This window comes from Eretmochelys imbricata, chromosome 3 (assembly GCF_965152235.1).
Source record: "Eretmochelys imbricata isolate rEreImb1 chromosome 3, rEreImb1.hap1, whole genome shotgun sequence".
NCBI lineage: Eukaryota > Metazoa > Chordata > Testudines > Cheloniidae > Eretmochelys > Eretmochelys imbricata.
In genome coordinates this window covers 188,269,660-188,292,429 of record NC_135574.1, presented here as the reverse complement: position 1 = coordinate 188,292,429, position 22,770 = coordinate 188,269,660, and the positions used below count along the sequence as shown (strand labels likewise).

The window sequence follows — 22,770 nt, the reverse complement described above, 5'->3', positions numbered from 1 at the left end:
AACAAGAATAGGTTTATTAATAAAGTCCAGAGATTTAAGAGATACTAAGCAAAGATAATAGATACAGAAAATAGTTAAATAAAAGTATAACACAATTTCTAGTGACTAAAACATAACATGCTACAATCCTTTGGCTAAAACAGTTTTCTCACCCTCTGCAGAGCTTGCTGATTTTCAGTTATATCAGCCTCCAGATTTTCCATGAGTCAGTCTTCTCTGCCAGGAGTGTTCCTCAGTGAAAAGGGTCCCCAAATGTCTTTTTGCTTCACCTTATATTTCTCCAAAATGCATTGTTTTGATCCCAGGTCATCTTGCTCGTTCATGCTAATTTTACATTCCTAAGTCAACCTGGCTTTTTCTGTTGAATTACATGCAAATGGGACCTCCTTTGTGTTGATTTCACAATGTTTAATTTACATTAGAGTTGGGGAGATATCTATCTTTCCTCCTGTCTGGAAGAAAAACCTGTTTCCCCCTTTGGTTGCAGATTTTAAAGACATGTAACTATCCATAATTTCTTATATGGGCTTAATACCTACAATTCACAATGATAAATGACCAGAGTGTATTAACAACTTTCATTTAATGTCTTACAAGGTGATCTTTATAGATAAATACCATGACAGCAGTGTGTTAGGTACAGTGAGTTTGTCAGGACTGATAGGAGTTGCTGACAGAGTAGTGAACCACAATGCCCTAAGAAAATACTAATAAAATGCAATTAGTAGGGCTGTTATTTTTGCCATTACACATTTCAGCACATATCACATCATGGACATATGGAGAGACAGCATGCTCCAGTGAATAAGGCTTCCTCTGTTGGCCAGTGACCTGCTGTGTATTTTGTGTGAGTCACTTCCCCTCTCTCTGCCTCTATCCCTCCCACCCTTTGTCTGTCTTGTATAGTAAAATGGTGCCCCATTCATGGTTGGGGTCTTGGCATGGGGTCCATTTATGGTAGGTGGTGCCCCCTCCTGGCCTTTCTAAGGATTAGCCTCTCTCTCTCTCTCTCTGTGTCTCTCTCTGTGAGACTCACTGTGTTCTCTCTTCATGACTTAGCCCTTCAGCCAGCTCACTATGTTTTTTTCCCCTTTCCAGGTTATCAAAGTCCTTCCTTACTAGCAATCTTAGGCAGTCTTCCCATTCACTGCCCCTATGGTGCCACTTCCTCAGTGGCTGGTAGCAGAACCAGGCCCACCCTCTACTCTGGGTTCCAGTTCAGATTGACTCTGACTCTGTAGTAATCTGTGTGGCTTTTTCCTCCATCTCATGTAATGACTCCTCCCCAGTTCCTCACCACACACAAGGAAGTCCTTAGCAGCATGACTCCAATCAGGTAGAACCTGGAGCTTCTTCCATTGGAGACAAACACTGGAATGCTGCCCATATCCAGGAAGGAAGAATACCAGAGAAACTTTATGAGTAGAACCTTGCAGAGATCAAGTGGAATAACATACACAGGAGAACATAGTACCCTACACCAAAAATTGGAGGGGAGGCGCTGGTGGTAATTTTGGAACCACTGAAAAATTCCAAGAATAGAGGTGGGGGGTTGTCTGTTTGTTTCCAAAGAGCTATTTTAAAAAAAATAAACAAACAAATCTGTCACTAAGTTACATTTGGAAAAAGAATAGAACATCAAAAATGCCAGGACTACTTCTGCTAACTAGATTCCATGACATCATGAAGTTAAGTTGACCAGCATTCTTCTATTTAAATATAACATTGCAGGTGCCTACTTTTTGCTATTGTGGAAATAATTATCTGAAATTAAATGTCACTAAATCAAGCTTCTAATTAGTAAGAAAGCATGAAATTGTTTGAAAAATCCCTGAAGCATATTTTACTACTTCTGTTTTTTTTTTTAAAAAAGAAAAGTTTACAACCTCACAATGCAAAGTAGTTTGTTATGAAACATGAGAGAGCACTGTTGTCTTTAGACTATCAAACATTTTTGCTCTAACTTTTCAGTCAAGCAAGCAATTCAGAAGAGCATACACATTTCTCTGAGCCATAATGACTCTCACTGACTGCCCAGTTCTCACAGTGCAAAAACACAGAAATTGAGTGCAATGTCAACTATAACGCCTACTCACTAAACTATTTCAAAGGGTTGTTGTGAGGATTCCTAATATAAAGTTTGTAAATGGCTAAAACATAAATGACAGGTTTCAGAGTAGCAGCTGTGTTAGTCTGTGTTAGTCTTGCAAAAAGAAAAGGAATACTTAGAATATCAGGGTTGGAAGGGACCTCAGGAGGTCATCTCGTCCAACCCCCTGTCAAAGGAGGACCAATCCCCAAATTTTGCCCCAGATCCTAAATGGCCCCTTCACAGATTGAATTTACAATCCTGGGTTTAGCAGCCTAATGCTCAAACCACTGAGCTATCCCTCCCCCTTGTTTTAGAAACTAACAAATTTATTTGAGCATAAGCTTTCGTGAGCTACAGATCACTTCATTGAATGAAGTCAGTATGAATGAATGTCAGTTAGTTGTGGTATTAATTTCTATAGGGTACAATTCTGAAAGAGTTTATCAGATTTAAGAATCTAATCTGTGAACAGAGGATGGAGCTTGACTGTTCTCAGTGGTGGCAGATGACAGAACAAGGAGCAATGGTCTAAAGTTTCAGTGGGGGAGGTCTAGGTTGGATATTAGAAAACACTATTTCATGAGGAGGGTGGTTAAGCACTGGAATACGTTACCTAGGGAGGTGGTCGAATCTCCATCCTTAGAGATTTTTAAGGCCCGGCTTGACAAAGCCCTGTCTGGGATGATTTAGTTGGGGTTGGTCCTGCTTTGAGCAGGGGGTTGGACTAGATGACCTCCTGAGGTCTCTTCCAAACCTAATCTTCTATGATTCTATACACTAATGAGACTTCATGTGTGTTTAAGGGTCCACTCTAGGATACCTGTATGTGGGACTGGGGCACAAATTGATAACTAAAGGACAGTTTCTGCAACCCTTAAGCACATGAATATTCACACTGAAGTCAACTACTTACCTAATGTGACTGAGTCTATGTGTGTTAGAAAGTGTTGAATGGAATATGCCCCCTGATTCCAGCTCCGTAGCTGGCAAGCTTGAATCTGAATGGTTCATTTATAATGTCCATTTTCTCACTGAAGTCAGCATTTTACCTGAAGTCAGTGGAACTACTTGTCTGAGTCAGGATTAATGGATCAAGCCCTAATATAAGCTCCTCCATTGACAAAGCTGAAATGATGAACACTTCATTTCCAGTGTCATTTGAACAAGGAAAAAAATAGTATCAGGCTATGAGAATCTAGTCATGGATCATGCTCCTCTGAATTAATTATCTCATTAAATCAGACCTCATGAATATTAGGAAACTGAATACAAGTCTCTTTGAGTCATTATTTAGCAATGATGACAATATATAGGATAGCTGACATTTATTTTTAAAGTATACTTCCATTTTTAATGGTACAAATGAGTTTTTCCCCGAACAATAATGATAACTTTTAATAGAATAGGACTTCTTACTCATTTGGAACCAAATTCTTTTGAAATGGTGTCGAAACTCAGACTGAATAGAATTAAGGGACACAAATGAGCCTTCACCTACATTTAATCCAGCCTTGGACATTAATCTTGGACAGACTGTATGGTTAACAACCATATTTAAATCTGAATAGCCATCAAAAGCTATGTAAATAGATCATTTGTAATATATATTTGCTAGCAAGCTTAATGCATACTAACAGCACTGCTCAACTATAAGTGCAGCTGTTTGTGCAATACATGGTAAAATATTCACAAATTAAACTGCTTATCCATTCATTTTCCCTCTCTGTTTGCTGTCTCTACCTTACATCCTGCATTACTGTATCTGTTGCAAATGCTTTCCTAAGAGATGGTGCACCTTAATTTTTTATAACCAATTATAATACTCTCCAACTCTGTCCTCATCATTTAAAGTGCTGCCAAGTGGCAGCATTATCCTCCAAACACTAGGACTGTAATAAACTCTAATTGGGTCCACATGCTTGTTTCACCTAACAGATTCACAAGGCAATAGAAGGGTACAAGGTATGATGGCTTTTACTAGAGCAGTACCACATGGCTAAGTAGGAATTTATGCTGAATGAACACTGGAGAAAATGTACACATACAGCCATGGTGTACTGTGCATTTCATGCTAAGAAATCATAATGGGAAATGGTCAGTCTCCAAGCAATTAATACCAAGTAAATGACACTGCTTTCTCATTTACTTTTTCACCCAGGATTAGATTTTAAAGCTAAGGCATATGAAGCTAAAAACAAGCAAATGATTGAAAATTAAACAAAAATGGGAAAGAGACTAATGAAATCTTAGGGCACTCAAGAACTTGCACTGATACACTGTTGCCAGTGCCTGAATTACCAGCAAGGCATAGGGGAGATGCACCAGACCTCATTTCTCTCTGGTGCTGGCTGAAAAATGAAAACATTGTTGAGAAAAGGGGGCACAGTGGTGGTAAGGAGAGTCATGAGTTATCGTAGGGCTGGCACACTGTGTTTGCAATCCATAAATATGGGGTTTGACTCGTGTGTGTGCATGTGTGTGTGTATAAACTGCTGTAGTACAGTACCTGGCTAGCCCACAAGGGGCGTAATCCACTCTCCTACTAGTAGAGTGGTGATTTTAAATTAATAAGAGTTAATTAATGCCTACAGAGGCATCATATGCCCTGTTAAAGTTGTTCAGAGAAATGGGGGAGACTAGGTTGGTACCTTTCTATATCAAACAAAGGGAGGCCAGGTGCCTTTTCTCAGAACACTTACCCTCCCTCCCACAAAGACCTCCTGAACCACAGAGCTCTAGAGGAGCTCTCAAAGAGAGGGGGATGTAAGATTTAATCATACAGGATTCAACCCTGCATCCACTGATCTTCCACCCTTGGTTGCAATAAGATCAGGAACATGTCCATGTGTCTTTTGCTCCTTTGTAACTAAACTTTGGATAGAGCTGTTCAACATTTTTCAAAATTTGAAATGTTGATGACATTTACAAGCTAGGAAAAACAAACAGGAAAACTGTTCATTGTTTTGAAATACTTTCCCCAGTTTCTGATCAACTTCAGAGCTGATATGTACTCCTCCCAGGAGAGTGGCATTCTGTAGTAAATACCATTTGAACAGGAAACATCCTAACAACAACAACAACAAAACCGAGTGGAGTATGTTCCATGTTATACGCACTGCTGTTAAATGGAATACAGCTCTTTATTCTCCCAAAGCCCATTCTCATACCTGTGATTACAAGGTATCCATTGCGTCATCTACCTCAGACCAGATGGAGCCAATCATTTCCTTGCTGACTACTAGTTTTAGCTTATTTGTGTTTGTTCTGATTCCCATTTCGCCTTAAAGGGAAAACTGCTTTTCCCTTAACTTACAAGCATGATGGCTATTATCTTGGCTGACACATCAGGGATTGAACCAGGGACTTTTAGAGAGAAAAGGAGGAGCTGCTACAGACACACATCCTCTGAGGAATGGCATACTCTCCAAGCTTGCACCAAAAACTTCCATCATTGAACTCTACCAGGTTGAATGAGGAACTGAAAGTTTCACAGCATTCCCTGCTCACGCTGTCTCAATATAACTAATTACACAGCCTGACCCCTTGATTGTAGTTTGCCTGGTCACAAGCTAGCTCCTAGTTCTCCCAATTCAAGGCAACTAGTTGCATATAAATACCATAATGAGTTAGGTTCTGCAGTTTTAGGACCACCACAGAGCTTCACTTACGGCCATACATTTGAAAAGGCAAAACTGCCCCAACTTGCATTTCTAAGTTGAAGTAGGAAAAATTAAAGGTAATGAAACTACAAAATCTGCTGTAGCGTATACAGCTTTCACATTACTGTAGTTATTTATCTGGTAGCAGTGCTTCATCTGAAGCGTCATATGTTTTTGTGATCAAAGCTTCTACGATAAAACATTTCTCTGTGCCAGACCTAGTCTGAACTCTGAAATGCTTTGAAATCCTATGTACACCATTATCAACACACACAAAGGTGAGAGGATTAGACTGAAATAGAGATATAGAAATACATAGCATGGAAAAAGAAAAGGAGGACTTGTGGCACCTTAGAGACTAACAAATTTATTTGAGCATAAGCTTTCATGAGCTACAGCTCACTTCATCGGATGCATTCAGTGGAAAATACAGTGGGGAGTGTGGAAACAGTAGCGAACTTTAAGGACCCGATTCTCCACTGCCTTATACCTTAGGTAGTCATCTACACCTGTGCAATGTGGATATAAAACAGTACTAATCTGATATCCTAGAGTTTTTCACCCACTTTTCACATGGAACTTAATTTTTAAATTATTTTTTAAAAAGCCAATAGAAAGTTTAAAATCTTCCTTTCTCAATTTGCAGTCTCTCTCTATCTACCTGTATCCATAGATGAGTGTAACTTGGGGATGGTTTGGAGTCTTTAAATTTTGTTGGCCTAAATTGATTGTTTTTGTTTTGTTTTGCAAAGCCAAAATATGGTTCAGATCCTGATTCCGTTGGGAACAACCATCCATAGGTTGGGATGGTTCAGATGAATAGTTCTGGTTTTGGTCTGTTTCTAGCTGTGTGTAGTTTACAAAATTTGCCAGAGCTTAGGTAAGTTTATCTTTGATTCTAATGAACACATCCAATTATTTTTAATAGAATAACAGTACAAGGCAAGTCAAGAGAATTTATAGAGCTAATTTTGGTTTGGCGAAAAGAGCACCATCATCAGGTGTGTGTAGCAGGAATTGTCATGATCCCGTGCCTGAAATTGCTAGAAATATTTTTTTACCAATTTGTACATTAATTCACTGTAAAAGTCAAACTTGGCAGATGTGAAAAACCTGTGGGGCTTCTTCACAGACTTCCCAGCATGCTTTTTAAATCTGATCACACTGTTTCCAGGTTTACACTGGATTTTAAAAGTGTTGGTAAAAAGAACAGGAGTACTTGTGGCACCTTAGAGACTAACAAATTTATTTGAGCATAAGCTTTCCTGAGCTACAGCTCACTCAAATAAATTTGTTAGTCTCTAAGGTGCCACAAGTCCTCCTGTTCTTTTTGCGGATACAGACTAACGCGGCTGCTATTCTGAAAAGGGTTAGTGTGTATGATTAGCCCAGAGTTACAGGGAGAGTCCATTGCCTGCTGAGACTCCTTGGACATGCACTGCTAGAAGGGGCATGTTTTCTTCTGGAGTGTAGATGCAGAAGAGTGTGTGGTTTTGTTTCTGTTCTTTTTATAATCTCTCTCTCAACACTCGGAAGATGACACAGATGTTTTTATTAATGTCAATTAGCTTTTGTCCATTTGGCACTTACAGCTATCCTATCTCCAGCATGTCAATATTTATATTTTTACCTCAGGAACATAACCAGTGGATAAATGAGATGAACTATGACATCCACTGACAAAAGAAATATATTCCATGGCCAATTACTATATAGCCATTTGGAAAAACAAATTGGATTATTTCCTGGAGTCACTAAGCATGAGTCTATGATGCTATTTAAAAACCTACTGCCATGTACTATGAAAACTTCTGATAATGAATCTCAAATAATTGTCAATCGGAATGAGTCTTTCGTGTTTTCCCAGAAACATGCTTGTGGTTCTGTGAAAAAGCACTTTGTTATAATAGGAGTTGGGGGGGAAAATCCCCTAATGCTTGTAAATGGAGCTCTAGAAGGCTATTTTCTTTCTTTCTTTTTTTTTTTTTTTGGAATGTCTTTGCATTCAGTCTGTTGTTACATTCAGTTCTTTTTTTTGCTAGATTTAGGAGTTCAAAAATTGGTTGACTTTCCAGATGTGTTGAGGATTCCACAGACTGCAAATGCTAAAGGGAATACCTGTATTAGCAAAGTGTAGCATTTCACCCTTCCTCTGCCTTCTATTCATAAACAGGATAAATTCTCCACTTTGAGCTGTCTCACTTTCAAATCACCTTCAACTTGTAATAAGTGATTAAAACTCCACATTCGTTGCTGTTGTATGAAAGTGACATTTTTAATTTTTTTGTTTTTGTTTTTATTAATGGCAGTGCCGAAAAGATTACCACTGCAAACAAATTTACTGAGGCAGTCTTCTAGCAGAAAGATTGAAATTTTCACCCAGTTCTTAAAGGATTTTGTGCCACTCTCACAAAATACCTTTCAATGAACTGGTGATAATTTTTAAAAATAGACTAGTGGTTAGCATTAATGTCACTTATCATTTATCAATACTGGGTATTCAAATATCTACATGTTTTATGTTAAACAATTTGATAGCTTAGCTGGGAAAATATAATATAAAGTGACATGAAGTTATGGAGCACCTGAGGTAAAGAAATTCACTGCAGGAAATAAATGTGCACTGTGGGCGTGCTCTTCAATGGATTTTGGAACAAGCCCAATGCATATAAAGAGTAAGGTAGATAAGATGTGTAGGGACGCAGGAAACCTGGGTTCGATTCCCTGATTTGCCTCAGACTTTGTATGTATCCTTAAGCAAGTCTGTCAGTCTTTCCGTGTGTCATTTCCCACTCTGTAAAATGGGAATAATAGGCCTGCCCTACCTTATAGGAGTGCTGTGAAAGTAAATGCATTAAAGATTGTGAGGTGCTCAGATAGACTGTCATAAGAGGCCATATAAGTACCTTAGATAGATATATAGTTTACATAATAAGCCAAAAGCAAGATCCCTGTGGCATTCTAATATGACACATTTTAATATTTGATGGTTATCTCTTTGTTTGAGGTCACAGGACTGGGACTCCAGAGATCGGGATTCAATTGCTGGCTTGTCAGAGATTCCCTGTGCAACTTTAGGCAAGTCACTTAATTTCTGTGTGCCTCAGTTCCCCATCTGTAAAATGGAGAATAATCGTACTTCCTTTCTTATGCCCTTTGTCTGTCTTGTCTGTAAGCTCTGCAGAGCACAGACTGTCTCCTATTGTGTGTAACCACTTGTACAATGGGGCTTCTATCTCAGTTGTAACCGATAGGTGCTACTGGAATACAAATAAATGCATAATAAAAACTGAATTTGCATGTTTTTCTCTTTCTGAGTGAAAAATGTAAGGAGAAAAACCTGGTATTGAGGATGGAATTGTAAAAAATAACAGCTCTTGGAGAGAGTGAAGAAACAGAAGTATCCTGGCTAAAACAATAAAGAAGATGAAGAAAAACGTTAAAAGGCCACTTATGGAAATATGGAATCAGCAATTTAATGCAGATGCTGTTAAGTCAATAGGAAAAACCTCAGCTTTTCTGACACTGGTGAGAATAATGCCCTTTGTGGTGCTTAAAGATTTATATGCCCCATAGGAGCTGAGTGGAACACTGGAGTCAGCATTTTTACAACACATGCGGATATCTGAGCAAATCAGGAATTTCTGTGTTTCATAAATGTTCTACTGAAATGTTCACTGGTAGCCAGATCTGATGCCCTTACTCATGCTGAATAGCACCTTAAACCATGAGTAGCCCTACTGAAATCTATGGGTGGAGTAAATTGGAGTAAGGTGGCAAAAATTTTGTGCCAGGAGACCAACAACTCTTCTGTCAGGCTAGGACTCCAGTGTAAAACCAAAGAAAATAAATATTATTGCTACAGATAGGCCCAAGCATCAGAGTCTAGATCTTCACTGTCCCAAAATTCTGAGGCCTTTGGATCTGGGATTTTACTTCAGCCCCCTATAGAGCTAGGAACTGGCTATCCAAATCCTTGGATCTTCTCCCCACCCCCCTCCCCCCATCCCCCACGGATCCTCACAGATGGAGATGCCTTCAAGGGAACCTCATCGTTTCCATTCTGGTCGATGGAGAGAAACATGTTTTGTTATTCTCTGCATGTGGACAGCAAAAGTTTTTGAGAGGAGACAGTCAGCTCCTTAATTACCCTTAGCATCCAGGAGTCTGTCTTACTGGTGAAAATCCAAGAGACCTCTTCAAACAGAGAATGGGTGACACCATTTGCAAACGTGTCCACATCTCTGAGTCTGTAAACCTTGTCTTTTGGATGCTGATCTTTCTTGAATCAAAACAGTGGTGGCAAATTGTTAAAGTGGTGAGGGGAGCTTGACTCCAATTGTCATTAACATGAATCACGTCACTAAACCCCATGTACTGTGCTGATTTCATTTAAAACCTAACTAAAATCTCATTTACGCTCAAGTACCGGGAAGCCTGTCCCCTCTTGCTGGCTTGGGAAAGCAACACTGCACCTCCTCCTGCATTAGTGTGGAGAAAGCTCCTACAATTGTTTCAGTCTATGTCAGCCATTGCTTACAGAGGCGTAACTCCCCTGACTTGAGTGAAGTTCTCGCTGATTTACACAAGCATGAGAGAAGAACGAGTCCTTTAGTTGGCAAACTCATAAGCCATATCCAAGTGAGAACACATTTTGTGTTTGGCATGAATTGCTTCAGATAAAATACACCAAATTGGAGCCTGAGTCTAGGTAAGCTCTGCCATCTCCCATTACCAGGTAGAATAGCGACACTGCCTGAAAAGCAGAAGTAGACTTGGGCCAAAGGTAGGGGATGGTGAAGTTAGAGTTTATGTAAATATGTAATAATGAAAACAATGCTCAGAAACTCGGCATAGTCACATATACATGTTAGAAGTATTGGTGGAGGACTAAGAAACAGTAAAAGGGCCAGAAACATACTCTAAGGGCAAAGATCAAAAGGCTTGGAGATACAATTCCTTATGGATGATGTGTCTGTCCATTTAGACAGTTTGTGTGTCTATTCAGGACCTGATCCTGCATGCTCCCTGTTTGGTCTGAGGCACCCTCAACGCCAGTTAAGTCAGCACCTTGTTGGAGAAACTCAGCAAATCACAGAATCAGGCTATACTTTGAATACAGTTCAGCTAAGCATTCAGGACTCGATTTGCCTCTGACTTAAAGCTATTTGTTTCACAAGGTCAACTCTGCTGACTTACACTGGTGTAAGTGAGAGCAGATTCAGTAACTCAGGCTTACAGATCTTATCTGAACTAATCTCCTGCATATTATTGTTCCAACTCAAGGATTTTCCTCTTCTGCTGGAGGCCTGTGATACATGCCTAATATTTGGGCCCTTTTTTCTTTCTGCTAGTCATCCAACTAGATCTGATTCTGCTACCAGCTAACCTCACCGCCTCAGTAATAAATAAGTACCATCTGTTCAGCTGCGTAAATATTACTTGGCTTCCCATTGGAATTGGTACTTGGACCTCTGCTGGTTTTAATCACTATAAATGACTTGAAAGAAGAAAACAACTGTGAACTAGTTCAAATTACTGATGACACTAAATTGTGGAGAAGAAGAGGACACAGAGGAAATAACCAATCAAACATAGATGGATTTCAATCTGCTATGTAACTGTGCTGATACATAGCAAAGCAAGTACAACGGTGACAGCTGTAAAGTAATACGCACTGGGAAAAGCTATAAAAATAGAAGGAAAAAATTACAAAAACAAAAGAATAAAAAAGCTTTTAGATGCTCTTTGGGAATAACTTCTTACTATTCTCTTTAAAAGGAAGAACTATGTGAAGCATCAGTTAAATTGCCAAATGAGGACAAAAGTCACTAGGAGAAAAGATTGAGAGTCCAAGGAGTTTTTACAATGCAATTAATTTTTGCATAGCATTAGCATCCTACAGACAAGTATTACACAGTGCTTTGCTGTGGAGAGGCAGGGAAAAGAGCAGATAATGCTTTAGAAAAATTGATACAATGACTGTCACATTGGCAGAAAGAAAAATGATTTATGGAGATGGAGCAGAGGAAAAGAGAGCTGCAATTTAAAGAAGTGAATGTTTATGATAATATTGTGCAATTCTCTAGTGAAACACCTACTGCATGAGAATATTATAACACATATAGTTCCTGTCTTTTTTTTTTTTTAATAACAGAAAAGGCAGGCAAATTCAGACTAGGACTAAAAATCTCAGGGCCAGATTCTGCCTTCCAAAGCTGTGTGGAATAGTACTTTATGCCACAAGTAGTTCCACTGATGCAGTATAGATACTGAAAAACAATGGAGTCCCGTGAGTGGATAATATAGAAGCAGAACTAATTAAAAGTGGTGGTGAGACACTCATACAAGCATAACATAAGCTTGTCAATGCCATTTGGGATTCTGGAAGATGGCCCAAGAGTTGGACACAGTCCCTAATCATTCCTGTTCATAAAAAGGGGCACTCTACTTTTTGTGGAAATTACCACATAATCTCATTTTTGGCATACCCTACCAAAATACTGCTACATATCCTGAAGAGAATTGTGCCAAAGACAGAGAAATTCCTAGCTGAAGAATGATGGGAAAGTGGTCCATGTTTTTGTGGCTTTTGCTAAGATGTTTGACAGCATATGGCACAAATGATCCTGCATCTGGTTGGAGTTGGTGAAAACATAATAAGGCTGATACAAAATCTCTATGGAAGTGCGACAGTGATAGGTGTTTGTGGGGCCTGAGCAAAGTAGTTGGTTTGACTTGGGGATAGGTATAAGATAGGGCTGCATGCTATCATCAACCCTCTTCAACTGTTATCTTGAAGAAATTTTAAGAAGAGTCATTGATGGAAACCTTCAGGAGTATGTACCCATTGGTGGAGGAAAAATTAGTCACCTGACCTTTGCTGCTGATATTGATTGACTGGATTGTCCTAAGAAGAGATGCAAAAATTGCTAGAAAGAGTCACAATGGAAGGAGAGAAATTTGATCTAAAGATATCAAATGGAAAGATAAAGATAATGTTCATATCTAGGTGTTGAAAAAATGAAGATATTTCTACTCAAATCTGAGGCATTGGCATGCAGTGAACACATCAAATAACTGGTTAGTATGACTACAAGAGATGCTAAACTTCATTTAGAGATCCATCGTAGAATCGGACTTATGGCTGTTGTTGTAGTGACACTTGGCTGTATTTGGAGAAGCAATGGTATTACCATGAAATGTAAATGGTATTACCATGAAATGAGACCATGAAGTCTCTTGTCTTCAGAATGTTGCTATATGCTTGTGAGACACTGACATTAAGAAAACAGAACATTAGGAAGTTTTTTGCCTTTGAAATAAAATGCTACCAGCAATTGCTGCTTGTTAGCGATACCTCACACATGACTAACAAGGTCGTAATCACTCTAATTTACAGCATAACTGGAGTGATACCAGATATCATCAAGACAATCAGACAAAGAAAACTTGAGATTGTGGGACATGAGGGTCCAATGAGCAGAGGAAGATTGGTGAAGCAAGTTTGGCAGGTGCCAGAGGGAGGGGATGTCTGTGGAAAGTGTGGTTTGATGATGTAGCTGACTGGACAGAATGCAGTGTGGTGTGCTTCTCAAAGCTGTGTGAAAGCTGTGAAATGTGGGATAAGATTGCTGGGCAATGCCTCTCATGTGTTGTGTTTACTGTTCATTGTGATATGACTCGCTGGTACTTTGCACTAGAACAGTCTGAATATGTATGTATTTACAGAGTCATGTACGAATCAACAATCGCTATCGTGGTATATCCAGATATCTGATCAATCGCCTTGTATAACACTTCTGGGGGAGTTTGAAAAAGCACTCAGCATTGCCCTAACTCTGCCCACATTTAAATCAATGGTAAAATTTTCACTGACTTAAATGGGGGCAGAATTAAACCAATGCTGAGTGCTTTAGAAAATCCTACCTTTAATGCAATTTCTGAATGCTTTCTCTTGACCGTATGAGTCTGTTGCATCTTGGAGTCCTTACAATTTCTATATGCATAAATTAGTCTCTTTTGAGGATGGACATAGACCCATAGAATCACAGAATATTAGGGTTGGAAGAGACCTCAGGAGATCATCTAGTCCAATCCCCTCCTCAAAGCAGGACCAACACCAACTAATAGCCTTACATCTTAGTGTAAGCATACAGTAATAGCCTTACATCTTAGTGTAAGCATATTTCTTTGTGAGGAATTACCCATGGCCTGCTAACAAAAGAGCTATTTTAATGGTTTTATAGTAGGGATATTAAAAACCAAGTCTGGAGTAGGCAATCCAAGAAGAGTTGGCTCACACAGGTTTTTCATAAAAGGGTAAGGAAGTCTACATTTGGAGGGAAGAGGGACATCTGGAGGGAATTAGTTTGTTGTACATTGGCCCTAGCTGCTGTATATAGCATTAATAGTTGTACATATGCCAAGAGTGTAGAAGTAGTACATTTTTATAATTCACAATAAGTAAGGGCTAGATAGTAGCATTAGTCATGGCCTTAAGCAAGGGGGTTCTTCATCCAGTGTAGACATGTACACCAAGGCACAATCTAGCCTTATATATGTTAAATGTTACATTTCAAATACAAACCAGACAGTAAATAAACCTTGTGAAATATTTAATTGAAGAATTTCAAATAATGAATACATTGTGACGTTCATAAATCTGCTGATGGATATTTCAAAAATAGAAAAAAGATTGCATTCATTGAGTAAATGATTCATTATGAATTATTTGCTGAGCACTATTAATTTCAAGACTCATTTTGTGTTTCATTTTCTTTTTCTCCTTTAATGGAATAGCTGGTCACAGTAAAAGCTCAAACCAGGAGAGGGAGATAGGATCAATTTTAGCCGGGGTGACCCTTTTCTCAGGGATCTAAGGTCATCAGGAGCTCTAATTCCATTCTATATGATCCCCTAATTTGTAAGAACCCTCCTACCTTGGGCTATACATGGGGAAAGAACAGCTGGCTCCTTCTGACCCAAAAGTACAGGCCTCTACCACTTGCATTAAAGGAATAATTCAGTGGCATCCTTCTTTTGTAGCAATGATATTGTATAGCAATTAAATATCAGATTGTGCCCTGTGCCATCAGGGTGCTAAGAACCGGGGAAAACTCAGTCTGTATTCAGATTGCTTTTCTCTTCACTCTTTTGTGAGTGGCTTCTTAATGCTGAGGGAACTGATAATATGAATGCTTAGAAAAATTCAGCCAGCAGGATTTGTTTACCATATCTACAAAACAGAAAGGATTTCGAACATCTACTACTCTAGGTAGCTCTGATTACACTTAACATTACTATTCTTTGTGGTTGACGTCAATACTTTCTAAACTACCTGTAGAACTTTCAGAGCTACAGCATGAATTATTTTAAAAACAAACAAGGTCATTTTGTATTTGGATTAGAGATTTGCCTGAATCAAACACTCCTGAACTTAGTAGAGTTCAAACCCAAATTCTCCGGCTTTGGCCCACTTCTATCTTTAACCAGCTCAAAAAATAGCTCAAATAGAACATCAATATGTTTATATGTTTTTCATTCTTGATTTTGTCAGCAACATTGAATTTGGCTCCTATATTATCTACTGTTTTTAATCATTGTGGAAATAACTATTTCTTCCGGTCAAATCAGAAATTTCCTGTAAAATATCATTGACCAGTTCATAATACACGAGAAAAAGAAATGTATATGTGTGCCAGTGACCTCTACAGAATTGCTCAACTGTATGTCATAGGCCTCATACTACCAGTACCTAGTGGAGATTCCCCTTTAACTTGAGTGTTAGGGCCTTGGCTTTTGGACAAGAAGGATCTGACTTCTACCAATGTGTCCATCATGAAGCTTGGAGGGGCTATAGCGTGTGGGGGATGGCAAGACCTTATTTTATCTCAGATTAGTTACAATTTTCATAATTTCAAGATTCCTTGAGTTCACTTCTGGAATGCCACTCATTTTCAAAAAGTAGCTAGCTCTTAAATAATGTCATTAGTTAATTAAATTTATGTTTGTTTATGCAGATGATTTCTGTTTGAGCATTAAAATGGCCAAGACAGGAGCTAACTCAGTTGTTCCATTTCCCCAAACTATTTTAGACAGGGAAGTTGCAAAGCATCATGTGACAGTGCTTGGAACATTGCCTTATTTTATATATTTCACCCAGCTTTGTAATAATTGTAGCAATAATGGGGCAGGACTGTTGCACAGTTTCAGTCAGCACTGTGGCTGGTCATAGATTAACACTTCTATTTAATTAACTATAGGAGATTAAAAAAAATGCAATAAGCATGTTACTGCCTGATACTCTCCTATCTTGCCTGTCTTAAGACTACTTCAGGGAGATCCTTTCAGTTCCTATGAATGAAGGGAATATCTCTCTCTCTCTCTCTCTGTCGGTCTCTCTCTCTCTGGAGACTACATAGTGGCTTATGTGGAAGTCAACAACTTTAATTAAGTATGTAATTATAGGGAATTCCTCTAAGCCTAATATGCATTTCATTAGGGTGCACCAGGTACTGTAAGTCATTTTTTAAAAATTTATTAGTGCCATATACATGGGGCCAAATCATCAGCTGATGTCATCTGGCATTGGTCCATTCAGAATTGTTAGTGTGTCACTCAGACCATGCTGTTTCATCCTGTTTATTTGTACCATTCAGGGAATACTCTCATTAATTCTGGGAGAAACTGATTGGTTCGAGGTTTATTAGCCTGAGTCATCAAAATATCAAATCTGAAACTTTCTTTACAAAAATAAAATAAAGGAGGGTTACATTTGGACTGAAACAGTGGGCACCACTAAAAAATCAAGTAGGTCAGAATGATGGCTGAGGTACTGCCGTACAATATTCCCCTAGAAAGAATTAGGATATGTCTACACTTGGAACCAGGGTGTGATTCCCAGCTTGTTAGATGTACCTGCACTAGCTCAGCTTGACAGTAGTTTGCCAAAGTGCACTAGCCATCCCAAGTATAACTCCTGGGCATGTACTCAGATAGCTAGGCCCAGCTGCCAGCCATACCGCTGTGGTTACACAGCTATTTTTAGGCAGTAGCTCAAGCAGAGCTTTTGTGGGTATATCTGCATGAGCTGTAAAAAGAAAAGGAGGACTTGTGGCACCTTAGACTTAGACTAACACATTTATTTGAGCATAAGCTTTCGTGAGCTACAGCTCACTTCAAGCTGTAGCTCACGAAAGCTTATGCTCAAATAAATCTGTTAGTCTCTAAGGTGCCACAAGTCCTCCTTTTCTTTTTGCGGATACAGACTAACACAGCTGCTACTCTGAAACCTGCATGAGCTGTGAATCACACACACTGCTCCAAATGTAGTCATATCCTTATCACAATCTCGCACTACACTGTATGGCCAAGATTGGTGAATGTTGGATTTTTAAAGACACCCACTGTAAGGAAACAGCTAGTTAGTTTCCTTATTCAAGGAAACTCTCAAAAAATGAAACAACCATAGTCATGTTGTTTCCTTCTTTTTCCCTGACTCTTACATCCAGGCACACATTGTTCTTCACAAATATAAATATATGTTGCAGTTACTATTCTGTATCTATTCAGAGAGCATTAGATATAACAGACAGAATCGGTGAGATGCATCAAACTGATTAAAACCTCCTTTAATTGAAAGCCACTTGAAAATACAAGTTGGGGCAAGATTTTCAAATGAATGCTAAAAAGTTGTTAAAAGTTTGCCTGTACAATGAGCGTGCAGCACACCTTATTGCATGTGGGGATGAAAACAGCTATTGTGTCAAACTATGGTAGAAAATGTGCAAATTGGGCTCCAATGTGTGCACATGTGTTGCATACAAATGTTGCATCCAGACTTTTACTAATAGAATAGGTGTCCATTATCTCACTGAGTGAGCAACTTAGGTAATTGTGTTTACAAATTTGCCAACCTTATACTGTTAATGGATGAATATGGCAACTATATTTATTTTCCCCATAATAAAATGCTAAAGGTTCTGAATCCTGATTCATATGCATCCATAAACATATTATCTCATTGATTTATCAAAACATAATTTGCTGCTATGAAGGTGGCATATTGAAATGGTTTGCCTGCTTCAACAAGAAGGATGACATGCAAAAAAATATTTCTGTTATTTGCTTGTTTCTTTGTTCCTGGTCTTTTTAAAATTCTCCTGGTGAACATGTACAGTAGTAGTCCAAAGTGCACTTTACGCAGCTTTTTATGCTCCCCCCAAAACCCAGATCAGCGCACTCCGCCTCTCTCCACAGCCCCCTCCCTGGCCGGCTTGGCCTGCTGGTCCCCCACCTCCCTCCCAAAGCCGAGCCAAGCACACAAAGAGACCCCCCAACCAGGCACACAGCCCCCCCTTCACAGCACCCAGCCAGACAGGCAGACCCCCTTAAGCCTTCTCCGCCTCCCTCTCCCACCCCCCGTCAGCCCTGCTAGGCACACAGAAACCTCCCCCGCCTTCTCACCCCTGGCACACAGCACCCCTCCGGCACACAGCACGCCCCTCCCCCCCAGCCCTGCCCGGCACACGGCTGAGTCCTGCTCCCGTCTCCAGAGCGTGGCACGCAGCCCCCTCTGGCCCAGCTCGCCCATGCCTCAGTCTGGCTGGCCCACGGGACCCTGCTCCCCCACTCCAGAGCTTGGCATACAGCCTCCCCCGGTTTCTTCCCCCCCAGCCCACACCACACCACGCCACACGCCACACCACGCCACACCGTCCCTCCCCCCAGAGCCTGGCACACAGGGTCCCCCCCAGTACCCCCAGCACCAGCAGGCCCCTGTCTACCCCTCACGGGGCAGAGCCCCCCGGGCAGCACATGGAGCCCCCTCCCTGGCAGCCCAAGCCTTTCCCCTCGCCCTGCCCCCACAGCCCGGGCACCCAGTGCTCCCTTCCCGCTGCCCGCCTCACCTCCTCGGGTCCGGGGGAGCCGGGGCTGGGCATGGGGCTGGCACCTGCAGGGGGAGAGGGAGGGGGAGAGCGATCAGCATGGGGGGGCGATCCCAAGCCCACCGCCTCCCACCTGTGAGCTTGTCGCTGCTCATCCCACCAGATCCCTTTTTGGCGCCCGCAAATCTTGGTGCTCTAGGCAGCTGCCTAGTTCACCTAGTGATTACACTGCCCCTGCCCCTAATATTCTAAATTAGAACAGAGCAATTACAGAAAATCACCTGTGTACTTTTGCAACCTTTTACTTTTACCATCATTTTTATCTAACATTTTTCATATATAATTTTTGTACTATGAAGTTTTGCAGTAAAGAATCATAAATATACTTCCACTCCAAGTTATCATGTATTCTTTACTATTGCCTACAGCTGGTCAAACAATGACAAAACAGACACATGCAGACACTAGAGAATGATCTCAAATTCAATCTGCTAATATTTGTGGAATCACAGGGTGAAATCCTGGTTCCAGTGAAGTGAATGGCAAAACTCGTATTAACTTCAATGGGGCCAAGGCTTAACCTAGATTGTGCATTATGGGTCTGATCCAAAATCCATTCCAACTCTTTTCATTGACTTCATTGGGATCAGAACAAATTGTTAAATATTTGAGTTCCAGTGCATACTCCTGTTTGCAAATCTCCAAAGTTTTATGAATTTGTACTGTTTTCATAATCATATTTCTTATCTGCTATTCATAATTTATTGTTTATTATTCTCCTGTTAAAAAAGTTGTAGTTAGGCAACCAAGGAACAGAAATTCTATTATCTGACAATCACAGAGAAAAAATGAAAATGCATAGCATGTATTTGACGTGAAGAGTTCATGAGTGACATTTATCCAAACTATTTGGCAAGTACTTACAAATATTGCATACATTTACAGCTAATGAAGTTGCTTCATGAATGAATTATGAATAAAAAAAGCCAAATTTCATCACAAGTTTGTTTTGTTGAATGCTTGATTGACTTCATATCACTGCAGGGTTGGGGTTTTTTTACAGTTTTTACAGTTGTTGGGCCCAGTTCTCCACTCCCCCGCCATAACCCCATTCCCTGCTGTAGAATTACACCAGAGTGGAAGGACCAATAAACCAATTTTATACTTTAAAAAAATCCACACTTTTTTGTGTGTTTTTTGACATATATAAAATGTGGAACAGGAAGAGTGAATAATTCAGATAAACAATTTTATGTGGAAAAGGGAATGAACATCTGCATAGAAGAAGCCTGGTAAAGTGTTATGAACACTTTGGGTAAAAAGGAAACCAGACTATCCACCTCAGTGGGGCATATATCACACTATCATCAGTCAACCACAACCGGAAAATAAGAACAGAGGAGGTGATCCAGTGAGGGGAAAGAGAGCGACACTGGTAAAGGGAGCGATTGGCAGATGGTTTAACAGCCAAACATAATGCCGAAAAAAATTAATGCATTCATCAGTTCCTCAAGAAAGTCCCTTTTAATGATAATGAAAACACAGTGTACAAATCCAATTCGTCACAATCACACTAAAATGCACAAACTGAACTTCAGGGCCTCAGATATATTCCCTACAGACACACATTTAAAGTCTAAAAAGTGTTATTGGAACAGAGAAAAAAGTATTAAGTCATTTGGAATTTAATATAACAAAATTATAACCAAAGCTATAAAAGAAACAATATTTGATCTGTAAGATTGTCACATTATACTGAGCTCAACAACTTCAGTTTCTTTGGTTAAGAACACAGTACAGAATATATCAAGTCTCTGTGATTGTCCCACACATACATATTTTTAAAACAGAACCGTTTCCAGGATGGTACTTTAAGATTTTCTAGTAATATATTTAACCAAAGTGTTTCCATATACATTTTCTTCATACTTGAGTGCACTGACAAAATGTCTTTTCTGTTATTCTCTTCATTGAGCATTTTGACATTTCAAGAACAGATCCGATAGGTGTCTTGCAGTCCATAATTATTGACATTGAAAAACCATCCTTGAAGCCCTCACAGATGGTAGGAAACTATCAGTAGCATTTGCCATTATACAGTGATAGTAAGATTGGAACTGAGGAAGTCATATAGAAACATTAAAAGATCCAGTGGCACAAGTGGTGCAAATGGATACAGTTAATGCATGAAAACCAGTAATTCTGCAAGTTCAAATTTGCATATAGAAAGAGATAAGACTCAAGATAGTTCTGAACTCAGAGGAGGATAGTGGGTTTTGGAGCCTTTTAATTTTTGGTCACTGGTCTCAGCCTAAATTGAGATCTATTCTGTAGTAAACAAAACTGTTTCCAACGGGTTACTATAGAGTGGTCTACTGTACTGCATGTGAATGAAGTGAGATTTGCAGATGAGCTTCCGATCACAAAAATCAGCCTCAAAGTTGGCATTCTTATTGACAATCTCTGATGAGAGCACAATGGTCTTTCCCTGCAACGGGGAAAGACTCTGGCAGCTCTGCCACAGGGAAAGACCCTAATGGGCATGGGGACTGAATTACGTTAGCATCCTTAGGCTTGGGGTACACTGGCATTTTTTTTTTAAATGTTCCGCTGTTACACTGCCGATGGTGCAGCACCATCAGTGGTAGCAACAGAAGGAATTCTTGTGTGGAACAAACTTGCTAATCGCACTCTGCATTTATATCACTGTGTTGTCTATACCTGCTCAAGCAGGGTAAGATGACAGTGGTAAAAATGTTAGTGGCTTTTCAACACTAGTCACTGTTGCCACTAGAACAGCTCCACCAGTGGTAGCAAGGCTGATGGTGGGAGGACGTAAGACTTGGTTTTAGAGGCAGAATCTCCAGAAGAGGGCTGAGGCATATTGATGGGCCAGGGTGGGGAAAAGTACACCTCTATGGGCTATGCTGTGCCTCTGCTGAGCCAAATCCTGCACACTTTACTCATGCCAAGTGATAGTTGGAACTATTTTTGTGAACTAGTGTACTCTGGGGATAGATAAGAGGATCTCGATTTGAATTACTTTAAATTCAAACCCACTTTGATAGCTGCTTTCAACTACCTGAGAGGTAGTTCCAGATAGGATGGTTCTAGACTATTCTCAGTGATGGAAGAGGATAGGACAAGGAGTAATGGTCTCAAGTTGCAGTGGGGGAGGTTTAGGTTGGATATTAGGAAAAACTTTTTCACTAGGAGGGTGGTGAAACTCTGGAATGCGTTGCCTAGGGAGGTGGTGGAATCTCCTTCCTTAGAAGTTTTTCAGGTCAGGCTTGACAAAGCCCTGGCTGGGATGATTTAATTGGGGATGGGTCCTGCTTTTGAGCAGGGGGTTGGACTAGATGACCTCCTGAGGTCCCTTCCAACCCTGATATTCTATGATTCTATGATTCTATGATTCTACTTTCCTAAAAGAAAAAAAAATAAGCAATGACAATCCATAAAATGTTTCTTGGTGACTAAATTGTTCTTGTAAAATAAAAGTTAAAAGCAAAAGTCTACAGTTAATTTGACTTACAATTTCACAGCTGGAGTGAAATTTACCGAAAGCCAAATTATCATTTCAGTTTTATTTCCCAATTCCATCATGTAGCTTATATTATAACTTGCATCAAAGTGCTATTCAGAACAGCAGAACCCAGATGTGGCTGCTGACTGTATGTTTAGAGGAAAAATATCAGTCTAATTTCTTCTAGAAAACACTAAATAGATAAATTTAAGCACAAAAATGATGCTGTTAAAGTTATGACAATCTGGAGAAAACTAACTTCTCCCTTATGCCCTTAGTATGTGTTCTCAGGATCTGTGGTAAATGTATAAGATCACATATAGTAATATCTCAGAACAATGTTCTCTGTGTATATAAATCTCCCCACTGTATTTTCCACTGAATGCATCCGATGAAGTGAGCTGTAGCTCACGAAAGTTTATGCTCAAATAAATTGGTTAGTCTCCAAGGTGCCACAAGTACTCCTTTTCTTTTTGCGAATACAGACTAACACGGCTGCTACTCTGAAACACATCTAAGAGAGACCGTTGTAAATATGTAGCTCCAAGGAAGGCAAGAGGATGGGGAGAGGGAATGTCCTAGAGAATGTAGTAGCTGGTTTTT

The 22,770-nt window shown here is 39.8% G+C and overlaps 1 protein-coding gene across 11 annotated transcripts in view; it reads left to right on the top strand.

Moving 5' to 3' along the window:
* The window catches only part of LOC144263186 (uncharacterized), a 289,824-nt gene that overhangs the window by 16,480 nt on the left and 250,574 nt on the right, over positions 1 to 22,770 (top strand). For 3 of the 11 annotated variants that reach the window (XR_013345759.1, XM_077813964.1, XM_077813962.1), the window contains exon 4: positions 8,759 to 8,829. Coding sequence is in view for 7 of the 11 variants with exons in the window: in XM_077813964.1 (XP_077670090.1) it covers positions 8,759 to 8,829 (71 nt within the window). In the remaining 4 variants the exon portion in view is untranslated. Of the gene's footprint in view, positions 1 to 8,758; positions 9,046 to 13,153; positions 13,826 to 22,770 lie in introns of those variants that run through there. The other 8 variants (XR_013345757.1, XM_077813960.1, XM_077813959.1 and 5 more) reach the window with 5 other exon arrangements.